This window comes from Ammospiza caudacuta, chromosome 23 (assembly GCF_027887145.1).
Source record: "Ammospiza caudacuta isolate bAmmCau1 chromosome 23, bAmmCau1.pri, whole genome shotgun sequence".
In the NCBI taxonomy this organism is placed as follows: domain Eukaryota; kingdom Metazoa; phylum Chordata; class Aves; order Passeriformes; family Passerellidae; genus Ammospiza; species Ammospiza caudacuta.
This window is the reverse complement of record NC_080615.1, coordinates 9201283-9219874: the sequence shown is the minus strand read 5'-3', so window position 1 is coordinate 9219874 and position 18592 is coordinate 9201283. Positions and strand designations below refer to the sequence as shown.

At 53.0% G+C, this 18592-nt stretch overlaps 1 protein-coding gene across 2 annotated transcripts in view; it reads right to left on the bottom strand.

Annotated features, from left to right (window-relative positions):
• Window positions 1-18592, bottom strand: part of BCL9L (BCL9 like) — a 47455-nt gene that overhangs the window by 5159 nt on the left and 23704 nt on the right. The window contains exons 2-7 of one of the 2 annotated variants that reach the window (XM_058819082.1): window positions 8209-8572; window positions 6423-6545; window positions 5071-5281; window positions 4191-4275; window positions 1373-3764; window positions 678-938 (exon numbers count right to left, since the gene is read on the bottom strand). In XM_058819082.1, the coding sequence (XP_058675065.1) occupies window positions 678-938; window positions 1373-3764; window positions 4191-4275; window positions 5071-5281; window positions 6423-6545; window positions 8209-8509 (3373 nt within the window). In that variant the 5' untranslated portion in view covers window positions 8510-8572. The remainder of the gene's footprint in view (window positions 1-677; window positions 939-1372; window positions 3765-4190; window positions 4276-5070; window positions 5282-6422; window positions 6546-8208; window positions 8573-18592) is intronic. The other variant, XM_058819083.1, reaches the window with a different exon arrangement.

The window sequence follows — 18592 nt, the reverse complement described above, 5'->3', positions numbered from 1 at the left end:
GCAGTGAAAGAGTCAAAAAGTTGATTTTTCATTTCCAAAACCGACAAAAATATTTATCAGACAGCTTTAGACCCCTAAATCAAGTGGTAGAGCATGTTGGAATTCCCCTTTGAGCTGGTCACCACGTGACCAAAAACACTCATTTGCCTAAATGTCCTCACCAGTGCCACCAGTTAGTGGAGCGTATCTGGCCTACTGAAATCACAACTGTGCTACAACACAGCCTTGCCTGTGCAGGCACTTGGGCTCCACTCAAAACACCAGATTCCCAAGCCCCATTCAGAGCATCCCTGTCCCACTGCACAGGAACACAAGGGCTCTAAGCAGGAGACCTCTGCCTGCAAGTTCTGAACCTGACAAAACTCTGGGAGCCATGAAAACTCGGGCCAAATACATCTCCATGGGTAAAGGTAAAAAACTTCCAGGTCTTGTGGAAGGAGGACTCCTCAAGCCAGACCAGCTCACGTCCTTCCACCCAAGCCAAAAGCTGATGGACAGGCTGGGCAGAGGGCAGGGAATTGCACAGACTGTTACAAACAAGGGGAAATTTATGCTATGTGACATGGCAGTCATGGGGAGATCATAGTTCCTAATACTTTCTCCACCTGCTGCCTCAGGTTCACTGGCAGCCACAAGACAGTCTGACCCCTTGCAAGCCCACCTCCAGAAGTAGATACCTGACATACTTCCAGGTGGGAGCATAGGCCTGTCTGGCAGCAGCTCATCATCAGAGGTGGCGATGGTTTTGATGGCATTGTGGTACAGTGGTGTGGAGCTGGGCATGGCATACTTGGACATCTGGGACATCATCAGTGAGAGGGGGTTCTGGGAAGGGGATGGATCTGGAGAGGAAGTAAAAGGCATGTTTGGATTCATGGTGCTAGAGGTGTTGCTGGCTGGTGCAGAAGAGCTGCTCCGAGGCCCAGAAGGGAGAGAACCTGCAAGAATGAGAGAGATGAACTTAGTATGGTCCACATGCAATGGCTTGCTCCCACCAAAGAGCAACCCTGGCCTCTGGTCACTATGACCAGAGGAGGCTGCAAAGCACAGAGGCGGCACAGTGCCACACTCTCTGGACTCTGAGAAGGCTCATGCAGAGACCCTGCTCCAGAGCAGTGACAGACTTCCACTGAAACCTGCCCCTGACTGCCCAGCACAGACACAGCATTTGCTGCATGTGTCACAGATCTACCTGAAAAGGCCCTGTTTGGACTCCTGGGAAAACATACTTGCTCTGCGAGATGCAAAGCCAGGCACAGGAACACATGTCTTCCTGTTCCAGAGAGAGCTTGTGGGCTGGAGAGAAACCCTGTCCACACACTCATCAAAACTAAGCACAGACATGCGCTCGCATACAAGACACCCAGCATACCCTGCTCCAGAGCTCCGATGGAAGCAGATGAGTTCATGTTGAGAGTCTGCTTGCTCTGGTTGACTCCTGGGCTGGGCATGGTGGCTTTGGGAGATGGCACCCAACCAGGGGAAGAAACAGCCATAGAAGGGGACTTCAGGCGGCTTGGTGAGCCAGTTGGAGACCGGACGTTGAGGGAAGAACTCATCACCTGGGGGGACTTGAGGGGTCCAGACTGGTTTGAAGGTGGCATGCTGATCATCTGCGAGGGTGTCTGTGGGGACTTGAGACTGGCAGATGGGGAGGTGACCAGTGGCGAATGCACCTGGCTAAGGGTGGGAGACTTGAGGTGACCCATACTGGGGGAATTCATCTGGTTGATGTTGATGGTGAGGTCAGAGGGCCGGCGGCCCAGCCCCCGGGAAGGTGCTGGGTGCATGTTGGCCAGGTTTCCCCCTGGTGTGGGAGTGGGATTGGAGACTGGAGGCAGAGGAATGTGGCTGAGTCTGGTGGTGCCACTGATGCTCCCAACAGGCATGGTGCCCTGCTCAGGGCTAAACATGTCTGAGCCACTGCCCATCTCCTGGGGCAGGTTGGGATAAGACCCTTGTGCTGTCGAGAAGCCTTGCTGTCCTTGGTTGGGGAACTGTGAGGGAATCATCATTTTCTGGGGTCCCGTTAGTATTGCACTGCCATTGCCATTCTGAGCCCTAACCCTGGCCAGCTCCTCAGGGTTCATGCCCTGGTGGGTCATCATTTCAGAGCCCCTCATCTTCTGGGACATCATCATCTGCTGCTGTGGGGTCATCTGGACATTGAGGTTCATGTTCATGTTCATATTGACATTCATGTTCATGTTGAGGTTGCCAGGGCCCATGGGTGTGTCCATGTCCCGAAGGCCTGACTGACTCATAGGAGGGCTCAGCATCCCCCGAGTGCCTGCAAAATCCATTCCCATTGGGGCACTGCTCAGGGTCTCACTTGTTATCTGCCCAGCAAACATGGATGGATCCATCTGCCTGTGAGCCTGCATCATCCTCTCCATTTCCATGCCCTGGCTCATGGAGTTGTTGGATATCCCCACAGGCCTCTGCATTGCCACTGGGCGTTTCTCCATGAGCTGATGCCGCAGAATCTCCTCTCTTGCACGGGGATTCATAAACCTTTCTGGGTCTCCTTGCCCTGGTGGGTAGGGCAAGGTGCCTTGTGGAAAGTTCCCAGGGCCTCCCATAGGAGACATATCATCGCTCCATCCCATGCTGGGCCTGACTGGCCTCTGCATGGTATTCACGGGCCCAAGAGCATCCAAGGGCATGTTCTGCATCCCTGCAAAGCCAGAGACTCTCTGCATTTGATTCCCAGGGAACCGTGGGCCAGGGAAGGGTGGCCCTCCCCGCAGCTGCAGAGGGTCCTGCACATCTATGGGTCCCCGCAGCTGGCTGCCCATCCCTGGTGGCCACTGCTCTCCAGGCTTGCTGTGGTAGGGTGGTGGAGGCCCACGCATCATCATGCTCCCCATCGACTGAGGGATCATAATCTCCTGCATGGGCCGGCCATGGATGCTGATCTGCTCCTCTTTCCGTCGCTTTTCCTCGTAGTACTCTTCCTGCAACTTCCTCCAGGCCACTTGCTCTGGTGTCAGGCTGTCCTGGTTCAGCCGCTGCATCATCATGTTCATCTGCTGGCCCATGTCAGCGCCAGGGTGGTGAGGCACCTCATGTTCCAGGCTGGGCCCACCAAGGCTCTGGGTCTGGGAGATCATGGACTGCAGAGGCTCTTCATACTTCTTGATGCTGGCAGGGGGCGCGGGGGCCTGGGCAGGGGCAGCCTGTGGCTGAGGGGCAGTGCCCCCGTCACCTGCATTTTGGCTGGATTTGAGGAAGGGCTCGGCCTCCCCGCTGCGCAGCAGCAGACGCTCAATGTCTCTCAGGGTCTGCAGAGAACGCTCTCGGTGCTCCAGCTGCTCCTTTGAGAGCCCTTCTGAGTTCATGGTGTTCCTGGGGCCCAGGCCTGCCTGCCCATTCCCCGGCATCCCTGGGCCCTCTCCAAGGAGGCTGGAGCTGGGTGTGGCAGAGGAGTCCACTTGCCCAGGCTGCATGGTGCTGGCAGATGCAGTGGGCGTATTTGGATGGTTACTTCCAGGCTGGTTGTTGCTGCTATTGTTCCCCAAAGAGTTGGGAGTCATATCTCTCCGGCCATCTTCACTTGTCCCTTCCTGAGGCAGGCTGCTGGGTGCAGGCAAAGGTGTTTGACTGATGGCCTGAGGTGGTGGGGCTGGAGGCTGTGGTGGGGGAGGCTGTGGCTGCGGTTGACTTGCTTGAGGAGCCAGTGGCTGGGACTGTGGAGTATTGGCAGCAGGAGGGTTAATTGGAAGTGGCTCAGCAACGCCCAGCACTTTAGGAGCAGGTGGTGCCTGGCAGAGAAAAGGGGAATAAACTTGAGCAGGGAAAGATCCTAGGAAGGTATTCTTCCCTGCACCCTGCAGGAGACCTCTCTGTCCCAAAATGAAGCCTCATGGCAGTTCACCTTCATTTCTTGCAGGAAAAAAAATGTAGGTAACTACTACATGATCTAGGAACACACAAGCAGGTACACTGCACACGTGGCTGTGGGGGAACATGCCACGCCCCATCCCAAACTTGTCACAGCTGACAACAGCAAGGACTTGTGCCAAAGAGATTTTGCGGCAAAGCAACTTCCCACCCCACTGAAAGGGCATTCTGGCAACCCCTTCTTTCACAGCTGAGCCAGGGGGTGGGGGAGAATGACCACATCAGACTGGAAGGGTAACAGTCATCAGCATGTGACAACAGGAGCGATTGCTTCACAGGTGGTATACCTGGTCTAGCTTGGCCCGTGGGACATTCTGTTGATGGTAGGCCAGAATGGAGTCAGCTCGGCCCTGCAGGACAGCTTCTGCAGCTCTGGGGAGAGAGCACAAATCACTTGAGAACAGGCACTGCGCCCCATCCTACCCATCCAAGGCCCCAGCTGCCACCTCCATTCTTCAGTTCTACAGGAAGAAAGAAATCCCTAGAAGTAACCAAGAACGGGGAATGTTCTCAGAGTCCTCGGATATGTCCTGCACAGCCTCCAGTGAGGATCTCCAACAGACGATCACTTGCTGTTCAATTTCCCTCTTCCCACGTCTGGTGACAGGCTTTGCTTTGTGCCTGCTGCCCTAAGGTGGTTGTCACTAAGATGCATTGGAATCTCCCACACTGAACCTGTAATACAGCAGAGCTCTAAAACTAGGCTAGTTTTAACCTAGGCTAAACAGACTAAACTGACTTCTAAGACTCTGTGGCTAAGACAATGCAGGACAGAAGAGAGGAATTGTGTGGAGAATACCATGTGTTACATTACACTCCCTGTCACACCCACCCCTTAGATACTTTCAAATCAGACCAGCAGCCCAAACTGCTTTGGGAGAATCATTTTGTTGGATGCGACAAAATGGGCTCTGAGTGAAACAGAGTGCAGAGCGAGGCCTCACTGGTAGGAAGTGGGCATTTAAGGTCCAGTTTGTCCACCTGCAACAACTACCAGCATACCTCACAAACCCCAGAGGTTTCCCACTCTGTGCCAGCAGAGAGACACAGATTTCTCCAGCTCTCTTGTGCTCAAGGGCTGCATGCGGCAGGCAGGTATGACAAGGCCGGCCAGGTGTGGCAAGGCCAGCCAATACCAGTGGAGGAGGTGTGGGGTTTACCGCTTACGTGTTAGCAAGCTGCGTTGTAAAGACGTAAACAAACTGTGAAGGCTGCTTCCCTGTTCCGCCGCCTCCGCCTCCTGCAGCCTCTGCCCGCAAGGCAGGGGCAGCACCATGGGGCACGCCGGAAGCGCTGCTCTCGCTCAGGTTAGGCAGCGGGTTGGACCCTGGGCCAAGCTGTGGGGCCGTGGACATCGCAGGATCTGCTACATTACAGCCTGGGGAGCAGAGAAGAGGAGCTGCCGGGCGCTGCTGCGGGGCCGCCAGCAGGCGGCAGCACCGGCCCGCCCGGCCGGGGCCGCTGGCAATCGTCAGCCGTTATTAAGTAGGATCCATAATTAATATTAGTAAGCGCTGCAATTACCAGAGGCATGCCTTGCCTTCCTCTACCTTAACCCAGCTGGCTCCCTGCTCCCCTCCAGCTGCCTCTCCCCATCGCAGCAGCCTCTGCAGCCCGACCCTGCCACCGCAGCATTCACGCAGGAGACATCGCCGGGAACTCGGTGCGGGGACACGGGCGGTGCCTCGCCGCCAGCCCCTGCCCTTGGGCAGCCCCACCGTGACGCATTCCCGCCAGGCAGATCTGGGGGCAGGCTGACCCTTCAGCACTATCCCTTCCCGCGCAGGCTGCTCAGGCTGCGGACTGTGCCGAGAAGTGCAAGTGGATGTTCCAGAGACAATGGCAACAATGCACTGGCAGGCACAGAGGCCACTCTCTTCTTGCTTTTCTACACGTTCATGTTCTCTAACAGAGAACATGGGCATCTCCTCAGGTCCCACAGGACCTTGCCCCATCTCTCAGATATTCTCCCTGTTACAGTTTGAAAGCAAAGTGAATTGTAGATACAAAATGTCAAAGAATACTGGTGCTTTTGGAAAACAGAGGAGACCTACAGCTCATTGTCCCAAAAAGAGCACATCTCAGACCAGCTCAGCTCTGCCTGAACCACTGTCAAGACCCCAAGAGCCTCTTTACACTGAGCTGTCTTTACAACACAGCTGCAGAGAGAAAGGTGAGTGGCTTGGCAGAGATGCAGCTGCTGCAACAAGAGCAATGCACATTGCACTCTGGCTGCCACTATGACCAGGGTAGTGTGGCCAGAGCAACGTACAGCAGGGACATTCAACCTCAACACTTTTCCCTCCAGCATGTCTGTAGCATCTCCACCAAACAGGTCCAAGGCCTCACTGCATGGCAAACATTCTCACAGCACAATGATCACCAACTGCAATGGGCCCCACAACACTCGGCTAAGTGAGCACACACAGGCAAAGCTAGCGTCATCAGCCCGCCTGATGAGCTGTAGGAAGGACCTGGCTTTATTCAAGCTTCAGAGCGGTAAGGAGGCAGCGACTCACTGTGTGCACTGCTGATGGGTTTGTCGTCTTCCTCGCTGTCCGGCCCAGAGCACCATTCATCGCCGCTGTATGGCTGTTTCCTTTCCAGCACACACCGTCGCTTACTGCGGGGAGCCACCTCACCTGCAAAGGGACAGGGCCAGCAGAGGTGCTTAAGGGGCTGAAAGACCGGGGTCCTGCCCAGCTGGGTGCTGCGTGCTGGCAGCACCAACCCAACCAGGATGCACTGAGCAGTAAGCCTTAAGCTAACAGCTGCCCAACACTGGTTAAGAACCTGAAGCATCTGCTCAGTCTAGGCTCCTTGTCTTAGCAGCCAGATCTAGTGAGGCTTCCCTGTGAGAGTGAAAGGTTCAGAATGAGATGTATTTCTTACCACCTGAAAGGAATCTATGCACATAGGATGTGTCTACCTGCAGTTCCAAACTAGAGAGCTTTGGACATTAACCGTAAATTTAAAGGGTCTGTGATTCAGCAATTAAAGGAGGGGAGGGCACATTCACATCCTTTGTAGGAACAAGAGACCGACTCTGCCCTTTGTCAACACCAATCAGGCAAGGGCCTTCATGCTCTCTTATAAACTTGTAGGCTCCCTCCACATGTCCACCCTCTCAGATGGGACTGATGCAGCTCAGAGAGGAAGTGGCTTGCCTAAAGGCAGTTAGGGACTTGGGGAGAGCAATCAGACACAGGATTAATAACTTCCAGTCCTGTGCTTTAACTAATGAAACATTGTCTGGCCTTACTTTTTTTACATCATGACCATATTCACATGATCTGTCAGTGTATTAGGAACACAGGAGATTCAGGCATTTCTGATCAGGCCATTCAAATAATTTCCCTGTGGAAGTGTGGTTACAAGACAGCTCTGGGATAAAACTGCAAATGCTTATGATCAGTAGTGTATGGTTACCCCTGTAACACTATGAGGAGAAAGCCCTTCCAGTGCCAGGAAATTCATTCAGGTATGTTCTACCTGTTGTTCCATGGCACAGCTCTGGCCTAAGCCAGTCAGGCAACACGACTTTGACTGTGAAAACAAATCCGTAGGGGCACAAGCCAGAACTGCAGCTCTGCGTCTGCAGACTGGGTGTGAGTCTTGGTTGGAACCAAGGGCACAACCAGAATTTCTCCCCCTACAACCGTCTGTGAGATGATCAAGTATCCCACACAGCCACTGAGCACAGAGCTTGATGGAATGCAAGAGGTTAGAGGGAAGGCTGCTGAGGACAGGGTAGGCAAAGGGTTTAGAAGCACTGACTCAGCCCTTTTCCAGAAGCCACATGCTGTAACACAAGAGTTATCCATTGCTGATGAAACCACAGAACTGTTCAGACTGTGACCCTTGCAGCAGTTCCTTGCTAACCATGACTGAGTCTTTGGGCAGCTGCAACACCACTAAGCAGCTCTATACCAACAACAAGAAGATAGAAAACAACTCAGTCTCAAGTTAAAAGTTTGCACATTGCACATGCAGGGGCATTTGGTGTTGTTTCAGTGAACTGTGCTGTTGCTTAGATGGCCTCAGTAGCCTGTGAAAACCAGTGCCAGATTCTGCGTGTAACAAATGGTTTAGGGAATGAAATGCAAAGCAAATGAGAATTCAGCCACTCTAGTTCAAAAACTGCAGATGTGACAAGCAGTGATGCAAAGTCACACAGGCAGCCAGGACAAGCCTGAACAGAAGACACAGCACAGAAACCAAAGATGCTCCCATCCCAAGTCCTGCCAGGATGTTTGTAGCAACTGACAGGAGGACATGCTGAGGCAGGGTCTAGGAGGGCATTACCTTTTGATTCTGTGTCCTGTGATGGGGTGCTGGCTTCTCGCTGCTCTCCGGAGTCCACCGAGATGCTTCGTTCCCGCTTCACCTTGCCCTTCAAGGAGCTGAAGTTTGGGACAGTGTTCTGGCTGTTTTTCAGTCCAGAGTTGCCAGGGGAAATCTGAGTGGCCTTGCTGCCATGGCTGCCTGCCCCCACACCCTTTGAGCCCAAGTTACAGGTGGGTGCTTGGCTCACATTGTGGTGCTGGGCCAGGGCACTGCTGCTGCCTGCCTTGCCATGGCTGGGCAGTTTGTTGTCAGGGTGCATTGGCTTGGCTAAAGCTTCCCACAGTGCCAGTGGAGGGAGCTCACAGGCCCTTCAATCAGAAATCTGCAAGAGAAAAGAGCAGAAAGTCAGCACGGTGCTCCTCACATGGATGCAGCTGCTGGGGGCACAGCACACGACCAGTGCACTGGGGCTGTTACTTGGTCACAGGGCCAGACAAAGTCCATGGCAAGGCACAACCCAGAGCTGCTCATGCTGGGAATTAGCCCTGGCCCCTTTGAGCAAAAAATCCTGCTCTGCAGTTACTCACTCACATCATGACAGGCTGTAAACTCTCACCCAGGCATGGCAGACTTGCCAGTACTTCAAGAAACAGCCACAGACATAAGAGCCCTCATTTCAAAGGCCAAGATGAGAAATGGGTGCTCCATGCCAGCCTGGCCCTTTGGAGAGTAGAAGGATGCACAGAGCTATTTTGCAGGTGTTCCCAAAGACACCTTTGTGACCCTAGAGAGAAATTGAGTGCCCTACTGTTTTCAGCAATCCCCTTTGCTGATAAATAAGTTTCCTCTGTGCTGCAAAACACACAGAAGACAGCTAGACAACTCAGCAGACAGTCTTGGCACAAGCTTATAAAGGGAAAACTGGGACAGAGCAGGGGACAAAGGTTGAGGCAACCGAGAAGGAGGCAGAGAAGGGTTCCAAGGCAAGGACAGAGCCAGGAAGTGCAGGCACTCATCAGACAAGCTCTGCTTCTCCCTGGGGCCAGAGGGACAGTTCCAGCTCCTGCTTTAAGGCTCTGGGTGAGGGGGTGTCCACTTTAGCAGGAGCTTCCAGCCCAGCAGAATGATGCAATGTGCCACATACCTGGATGATGCTTTCCTGCTCAAAACCCAGCTTAGCTACCTGAATAGTCCCACAGCCTGAGGCAGAGTTTGGCAGAGAAGAGGAGGTTAGGGCAGAACACAAAAGTTTCTGGGCTGAAGGACATGCATGCAGCTAAGCAATGCTGCAGCAGCCCTCCTTGCAGGATCTAGTTGCCTTGGCAGAGTCTCATGCTCACACCTGGAATATCCCCCTTGGAACTCTGCACAGGCACTAGAGATGACTGGGATGCAGCTCTGTATCACACTGTGTGTTCTGGAAGGCCACCAGAAACCCTTGGTCCAACACACAACCCTAATCCTGTCACAGTAGTTTTTACTTCTTGAGGAAGCAGGAGGGAAGGAGAGTAAACCATATGTTCATGGAAGCTGAGGTATGCCTCTGTTTGCTCACATCTGCTATATGCTTTGCATGACACCCCAACAATGCACCCGAGAAGCTTCCCTGTGCACAGGCTGAGAAACTTCCCAGCACACAAGGAAGGGGGTTGCTGTGGTCTGCTCTTCCCATTTGGACCATGCAGGCCAGATGCTGTGCACAGATTTCTTCTGCCACCCAGGCACAGGAAGCACCAGCTCCAGACCAAACCCTAGGTGTCTAGATAGTACCGCAAGAGCTCAGCAGCACTACACGTGCTGCTCCTGGCTTGCTAAAGGTGAGCCTGGAGACGCCACTAGCAAAAGCCAAGTGCTTGCTGTGCCAGGGCAAATCACTGCACCTTTGCAAAGAAAGCAGAGTGAAGCACATTTGGCAGATCCATAATCCGCAAAAGATAGCGATCGCCACAAGGCACAGGCTGCAGCCCATCAGGCACTGTGAGCGAGTCCTGTGCTTGCAGAAAGGGTCTCCTCAGCACCTGGCTCCCTGCAAGCTGAGCCAGGGGCTGATGGCATGCTATGCAAACATGTGGCACGGCTCAACCAGGCATTCTTCCTTAGTTATGCATAGCTTGGCCTATCACTGCTTCCCAGCTAGGAGTTGTTAGTTGCTCCCTTCTCCTCCACCTCCGCCCCACACACCTCGGTGAGGGCTCTGCTCTAGCCAGGAGGAAGAGCTACGGCACTGATTAATTTTCACAGCACATAAGGGAGTTGCTAGCCCTTTAAGTGTCAGCCAGTCTCGCTTGCTCGCTCTTGTTCTCCAGAGACCTATTAATAGCAGTTGGAAAGATCACATCACTCTCTGGATATTTATACCCCTCATTCCACACCAGGAGAGATTTATGTCAGAGCTGCTGTCCCAGTGCCTGCCCAATTGCTCTGTCAAACCTCTTGCAGGGGGAGGGGAGCTGAGCGGGGAAGGAGACACAGAGAGGGCAAGCAGGGAGGAGGAGAAGGTCCATATGGCACAAGCTGCAGCATTAAGCACACATGCTGCCTGCAGTCGCTGGCTGGCCAGCCACAGGGAGCCTTCAGCCCCACTGGAAGAGGCTGCTGCCAGACAGCATTCCAGAAAGCAAGCCCTGCAGCAGCTCCTGCTGCTGGTGGCCCAGAGGCCCTCCCCCACCTCTGCTTTGCTGCACTCACAATCCCTGCAACACTCTGCACCACAGTCCTGAGGGTCACAAAGCCACTGATGATGGCATTGTGTGGCTGCACCCACTGAGAACGTGCTTCCATTTCAACAGAAGCTTGGGAGATCGAGGTCTGCCTGTGGCACATCTGCACAGGCATGATATTGCGTTTGTAACAGATCCCAAAATGCTTCACTGAAAATGTGAATGCTCAGCAGCACTGCAGCACACCCCTAGCAAAGCCCAGCACGGTGAATACTTCAGGGAGGGAGGAAGAAGTCTGGGGCCCTGAAAAGCAGACACCTGCAGAGTCCAGAGATACACCTCCTGTCCCCCTGGTTCTCAGGTGAGACTGCATGGAACACTCACCTCAATCCCGAAGGACCTGGCAGTTGCCATGATAAAACGTTCAGGCACTGCCTGCAGTGTGGATGAGCCTCATCAGCTGTGAGGTTCCTCCAAAACGTAACATTTGGGGGGCACCTACCTTCTTTCTTTATTTTGGATTAGGCTGCTGCTCCAGGCAAGTCATTCAAAACCTTGCCTGAAGCAGGATGGAAAGCTACCCTGGGTTGACAGAGGGACCTGGCTAAACTTTGGAAAACCTTCCTCTTCTAGTGACCACTCAGAGGGATAACACTTGCCTCACAATTCCTAATGGGACAAATGCCAGAAGCAGCTGCCTGAAGATTGTGCTCTGCTTTCAGGAGTAGCAACAGCTGGATTCTGTTGCAGATGGATAGCAGGGATCCGCCTCAGCCTCTTACTGGCCACAGCATAACAACAGGCATCTCGACTGCTGTAAGCTCCTTCCCCACACCCTGAGACTCAAACTAGATTTGAGCAGGCGTGCCATACATCTGGGCCACAGGAGATAATTAACTAGAAAGTAGATACAGTGACACCAGGAGACAAACAATTCAAAACATCTTGAGAAGAACGTGACAAAAAGAAGACTGCACAGAAATCTGTCTTTCTTGGCAATTTAGCAACACACCCACTCCAGCCTAGTAGTTTTAAAAACAATAGCAAACTTAATTCCCAGTCCTGGTTTCTGCCCCTGGCTACCACCAATCCAAAGCAAGATGCCTGGGTTTTGGGTGCCTTGATTCCACCATCATTACACAGGGGGACAACCCAGCCAACCTCATGCAGGGAGGGAGGCTTTCAAGGCACAGCAAGTATCTGTTGAACAAAGGGCTACATCCAAATGCAGACAGTGTTTGCACCTGAAAAGTCATAGCTTTAATCAAAGTCTGGGACCTTAGTAGACAAGAAATCTTGAAACAAAACAACATAAACTGCTTTCAGGAAGTCTTCTCTAGTACAGTCTGAACAGCAGCAGAGGGAGAGGCGTAAGCTCTGGCAGGAGAGACTGGGCTGACATATTTGCAGTCTGAGAATTGCTAGTTGACAGTTGAAGAAACCTGAAACCCCCCCCACCCTGCCCCACATTCCCGGAAGACTTTTTCTGGTGAATCATGCTCCTGCTCTCTCCACAGGACGATAACGTGGATTCCCAACACAGCTGCAAAGATGAGGAGCCCATCCCTGCCACCAGCCTTGCAGCTTCCACATCTGGGAGTTGGCTGGCATTGCTGCTGTATTATCCCTCTTGGGAGAAGGCACAAGAGAGGAAGCCAGGCAGCAGAGCCACGATGATTCAAAAAGGAAGGTGCTTCACCACACCTCCCTCCCATCAGAGGCTGGGAAAAGCTCTTGTGAAACTCAGAAGACTACCCAGCTGAGCACACACAGTGGATACCAGAATCCACTGAGCTGTGCTGTCTGTTCCACAGCTCACAAAACCCAACATTCAAAACAGGTTATGACACGGTGATGCAACACACAAAGTCATCGAACCCTTCTCTGCCAGCCTGTCCAGGAAGTAACAAAACCAGATTACTATTGCAAACACCCTGTAAGTACATAACCTATGCTGATAACCACCCAATCACTCACTACAAGATGCAATCTTGACCAATCCAATCCAAATCCCATGGACACCACCACAAACTCATGCTGAACACCTTGGCTTTGGAAATGAGAGGTCCTAAGCAAGCTGAAGGGTTTCTTGAAGAAAGACATTATGCAGAGAACAGCAGGAGAGACTCCAGAAACCCACTGCTCCTTCGTGACATACTGTGCACTCCAAATCTGGATGAGATCCCCAGCACATGACCCAACATCTAGATCCTAGATTACCAGTCCTCCCAGGGTTAACAGCAGAAGGGGTTGAACACCTCAAAAAAATACCATACTACATCAGTAAAATCAGTGTATTTCATGAAGGGAAAGACTACGACAAACTTTCCAGAAGTGAGATTTCTGACGTATGAGACCCTTGAATCATTTATGATTTGAGAGAAGACCAGAATCAGAAACTTGAGCTTTCCCATGCAAAAATCATTGTTTCAAAACAATAATTTTCACAAAACCATTCAACGGGTTTCGAGTCTGTTTCAGTGAGAAACAAACCCCCCAAAACCAGCAGTGAAACAGCATTGCTGTCAGCCAGCCAGCTCCAGCCAAGAGTCAGGCAGGTTCCAACACCCAGATGAGCCTGAAAGCAACCCGAGCCCAACAAGCTGCAAGACAGTCCAAGACAATGCACTCTACAGCAGCCAGTGACTGCAGGAGCATCCCCCGGCCCCAGCAGGGCAGCACCTGCCCGAGAGTGCTCATCACCAGCAACAACAGCTTCAGCTCAGGCTGCTGCTGCTAAAGGCACTCTCATTTAAGCTTTGCTTTGGCCAGAGAGACTCAGACACTTGAAGACAGGGAGTTCTACCAGGCAACTCTGCTGACAAGGGTCATCTGTTTTGAATGTGTCACGAAATTATCTCACCCTTATATTATCAGACTGATAAAGTAGAGAAGCCCTTTTTCACTCATATTTATTTCTTGGATCCTTCTCATGCCCTTTTAAATGGCAGAAAAGGTGGTGCTCTCGACAGGTGTATGGGAGGGTTCTACAAGAGCTGCAGAGAGAACTTAGTGCTCTTTGGAATCCTAGCAGTTCTTCAAGTCGTTTTGGCAGGCCCTGCTGACCTCCTGTCACTTGGAGCTGTCTTGAGAAAGATTAATTTCTGTGGGGCTACTTGGCCACAAGTCTCAAAGGTCTTTAGTAGAACAAAACCTCACATTCATGTTCCCCTCCACCTGGAGACACATATCCCATGTAACGTGGGTGGAAGCTGAGGCTCAGAGACAGCAAGGTGAATCAGGAATGCCATTTGCTTTCTGACCAGCACCCTACAACCTCTCTCCTGTAACAGCTTCAGCCCAACCAGGGTTAGAAGACCTCTTCTAGCCCTTACTTGTCCCCCTAGTTCAACAGTTTCTCCCACTCCTCTCCTCCTTACTGCAGCACCAGCCAGAGCCTGGTTTCCTATCCTGTGCTGAGGGAGTTTCCAGGTCTAACTCTAAATTTGCAGATCCTTCTAGCTTCCCAGTTCAACTAGTGTATTCCCTACAGAAACCCTGCACGTGCCAGACAGTCACATGTGGCTCCCTTGGGATGATAACAAGGAATTGCCTGATACCATGGCTAGTGTGTCTTGCTAGGGATGGGTCAGCAAGAGACCTGCAGGGAGCTGCAGGTGCCCCACACGGAGGGCAGAACAGCCACCTGTATGCTGCAGCTTGGCAGACTGCAGTCCAGTAACAGAATCCAGTAGGTCAGGAAGCAAACACAGAAATCTCTTCCAAAGGTACTGCTGCTGCCCAGGGAGCTTCAATTTCCTCTGAGGCAGGATCTCATCCTGCAGTATATGAAATCTGGCCAGGAACATGGACTACTGTGACAGCTGGACACTCCCACGAAGCCTTTGGCTGTGCTGGGATGCACAAAGACAAGCTCATCTGTATATGAATGGAGCGGTTTCCCTTCTGGCAGATAACACCACAGGCTGCTATGCAAGGCCACAACACAGACCTCCCTGGACATTTGCTACATGGGATGAAGAGACATCCTCAGGCCACTTCCACTGTGTTTGTGCACTGGGGTTACTGGGACTGAGCAAGTAATGCTAAAAAGCCTAGCTAGTGAGCTGTGCCCCATACTGCCTCTGCTCTCTTGAGCAGCAGGGCTCACAGCTGAGACCTTAAACCTACACCTTTTCCACAAGAATCACAAGGGAGACAAGTCTTGCCTAATGTCACACATGTCAGGTAAATAGCTGATGTAGCTGAGCCTATGAGGACAGCCTTTCACCTGCATCTAGGATTTAGTAACTGCTTTAGGATCCTTTGGCAATAACAAAAGAAGTCTGCAATGCCAGTAGTGTTCAGGACTGGAACCCAGCAATGCCTGAACTTCCTGAGGAGCTTCCAAGCCTTAACACAACGGTTTCTGCTCTTTTTTTTTATAAGAAAGTCTCTTTGCAGGGCTCTGTGACAGACATGGTCAGCAGGCAGGGCCATCACCCTGGCAGCCTTCTCTGCCCACCTGTCTCCAAGCCAGAGACACGAGGGCTCCTGAGCACTGCAGGGTCTGTTGCCTACGGCCGGTCCAGCTTCATGGCGGCTGTCCAAAGCTCCACATGTTCTGGGTGCCCCAGCTCTGGGCCCGAGGCGGAGCCTATGGGACGAAGCCACTAGGTGTCACCGTCAGCCAGGGCACGCAGAGCCTGGCCAGGGCCGAGCCCGGGCCAGCCAGCGGCGCTCCTGCCCGGGCCGGGGCACGGCGTGTTCGCCGCAGCCCAGGCTGCCTCAGCCCTCGGCCAGGGCCTCCGCACTGCGCTGGGGAGCAGAGCCATGCACCACATCCCTACGCTCTTCCACATTAAAGCTGCGTGGAGATGCCTGTTGTACACTGCAAGACAGGGCTGAACATCCACCTTGCAGAAAATCTCCCTGAAACACTAGCTGTCCCTTTGAGCAAGCTCAGATCACTCTCCAGCCTGAAGAACGGCACAGTCCTTGCAGGCAGGGTCCCAGCAGGAAACCCTTGTGGCAAGGACTCCCCTCCCACCTCTCTCAGTGCCATGCAGCCTGCTGTACCACCAGCAGTGCAACAAGTCTGTTTGCCTTTGAGGAGGCTCGTGGCAGAGAGCTGGGAAAGAGCTGGACTCTTCCTATGCCCAATCCTGGAACTACATACAACATACAAAAGATACACCTGGACAAAAGGAATAGGTTTGGAACAACTGCAGGCCTGCAAGTTGCCTGGATTGCAGCACCATGTCTGTGCAACTGGGCACACACGTGTGTGTACCCCAGCACAGCTGGGGAGGGGGAGCTGACCTAGGAACGCGGGAAGGAGGGGGAAGCAGGGCGGCTGCCCCAGCTCCTTGCCCCCACACTGCCCCCTGCCAGCCCGGACTGTACAAGAGACGCAGTGAGCTGCTGAGCACTCCTCCGAGATTATAAATACCAGGCCCAGCAGCAGCAAGTGCTGGGCTCTATAATTAAACCACGGCTGAGGTCACTTCCTTTTCCCAGCAGCTCCCTCCAGCCCCCACCCCCTTGCCTCGTATTTGCATGCCATCATGACTAAGGCACATCAGGGTGTAAGGTCATAGGGGAAGCAGCTATGCAACTACCTCGCAGGAAATTCCACCCTGGGAAACCTTTCACCTTCCCCAGTGCAGAGAGGATCGGCACAGGCAGCTGATCCTGCAGCTGAGTGGTGGCAGCTGCCTGCAAGCAGTACTGGGACTACAGTGTTGGGCTGGAAAGGGAGGGAGAGACCTCGAGGAGAGGGGAGCCACTGCTCCCCATCTAGCTTTACCATCAGAGTCTGGGCTAGCACCGATCTGGAGAGGTTAACCCACTGTGCACCCCAAGACAGCAGCTGCTCTGCCTCCTCACCGTGCTTCACCTTTACCCCCTCCATACTCAAAGCTGAAACTCCTCAGCTTCTGCCACTCAACAGGTGCAAAAAAGCAGCACGGCCTTCCCCACAGATCCAGTCCCGATTCTCAGGGGCTATTCTGCCCTTATGCAAACACTCACGCAACTCAGAGAACTCCTCCAGAGACACAGTGATCTAACCCTGGCCAGGCCTCCAACCACCCAAAAGGAAACAGGCAAAAAGAACTGGGAATTGCCCCATCTCACTAACTGCATCCTTCGGGGAGGCAGTGAGCCCTCTGTGCCTGCAGATGTACAACCACAGATGGAGAAAGGCCCGCAGGCAGCCTGCCCTGGGGCTCTTCCTCACCAGAGAAGAGACATCTTATTAACTTATGACTGGCCAAGTGGGCAAGGGCTTCTGACATTGCTCCAGCTCTGAGGTTTGCAGGAGGCTTTGGGGTTTGCAGTGGTCCTTGTGGCCAGAGGTCAAGTGCCCAGACTCAAGCAAATCAAGCTCTGAGGCATTGTTTGCACTAGGTACAGTAGCTGGGGTCATCAAGTGCTCACAACTCAGCCCTTGGCCCTCCACAGTTAACTCTAGTTCTGCCCTTATTTAAGAAACAGAACATATTAAGGAAAGTTATTGCAACAACGAAGACCAGAGTACAAGGAGGGGAGAAGAGTGCAAAGGCTACTGAGTGGGAGGAAATAAGAGATCTTTTGGGAGCAGGACAGCCGTTTAAGTAATGATATGAACAAGTTATCATGGGGGTTTGCAGAAGAACTAGTTGGGGACTTTCACAAGGTATCTATTAGTTTTCAAAGTCCTCAGGTGTTTGAATTACCAAGCCAATTCTCCAGTCTCTGAGCTAGCATGAGATTTATCGGGGTTAACATCTCTGAAGACTGACATCCAGAAAGTTCCCTGTACAGAGCCTTACCATGCTATTCAAATGCCTCTTCCTCTCCCCCGTCCCATGGATTCTGGAGAGGAAGTTTGTGACAGAGCAGGGGTGCCGAGGCAGCCCTATAACCCCTGGAATCAGCTGATCAGGAAACACACATAGCAGAAAGCTGTGGGGAAGCACAACTGCTATCGAAAGATGGACAGTGCAGAGCCAGCGAGCAGAGTGGGACACGATCGCCCAGCTCCTTTGGCCAGCGACAGGGTACTTGTTGTCCTCTTCAGCACACGGATATTGTGCTTTGGCTCCGAGCCTGCACCCGCAGCGAGGCACGCCTGTGCCCTCCAAGACTCTGTCTCCACAACAACAGGAACCAGAAGCCACAGCAGACCCCGAGCAGCTCAGTGCCCGAGATCACATTACAGGACAGGAAGGAAGAAGGCACTTTGATCAGTCTGGAATTGCTTTAAACAGGTTCCACATCAATATCTCAGCCACTGGAATTAACCCCCCACCACCCTAAATGTCCCATTCCTAAAGACATGTCCTGCTCCGGCATGCACATCGGGGCCCAGGCAACCCAGCCACTGGCAGCTGCTCCCAAGGAAAGGTCATGGCAGAAAGCAGCCTAGAAGAAGGCAGAGAGCCTCCCTATGCCTTGCCAGAGGAAATCAAGGCTCAACAGGGCCCTGCCTCTCTGGTGTATGTCTTTAGCACAGGCACATGCTAGCTGTCCTCAAAACAGCAGCAAGAGGCAATTTTAGAGGCAGCTGGCAGAGACAGGCTGGTGCTCTGCTGCAGCTCCCCTCCTCACCTGAAGGGCAGTGGGAGCTCCTCCACCTGCCTATGGGACCTCCTGCCCCATGCATGCCCATCCTGCAGCCTGCTCCCAGCAGGCAGAGGGTTAACGATGCCCAGGGAGCTGCAGGAACCCTCTTCCTTGCCCTCTCAGGAACAATGGGGCCTTTGTGGGAGGCCAGGCAAGTGTGGGCAGATCCCAGGACTGGCAGTTACCCAACTGGG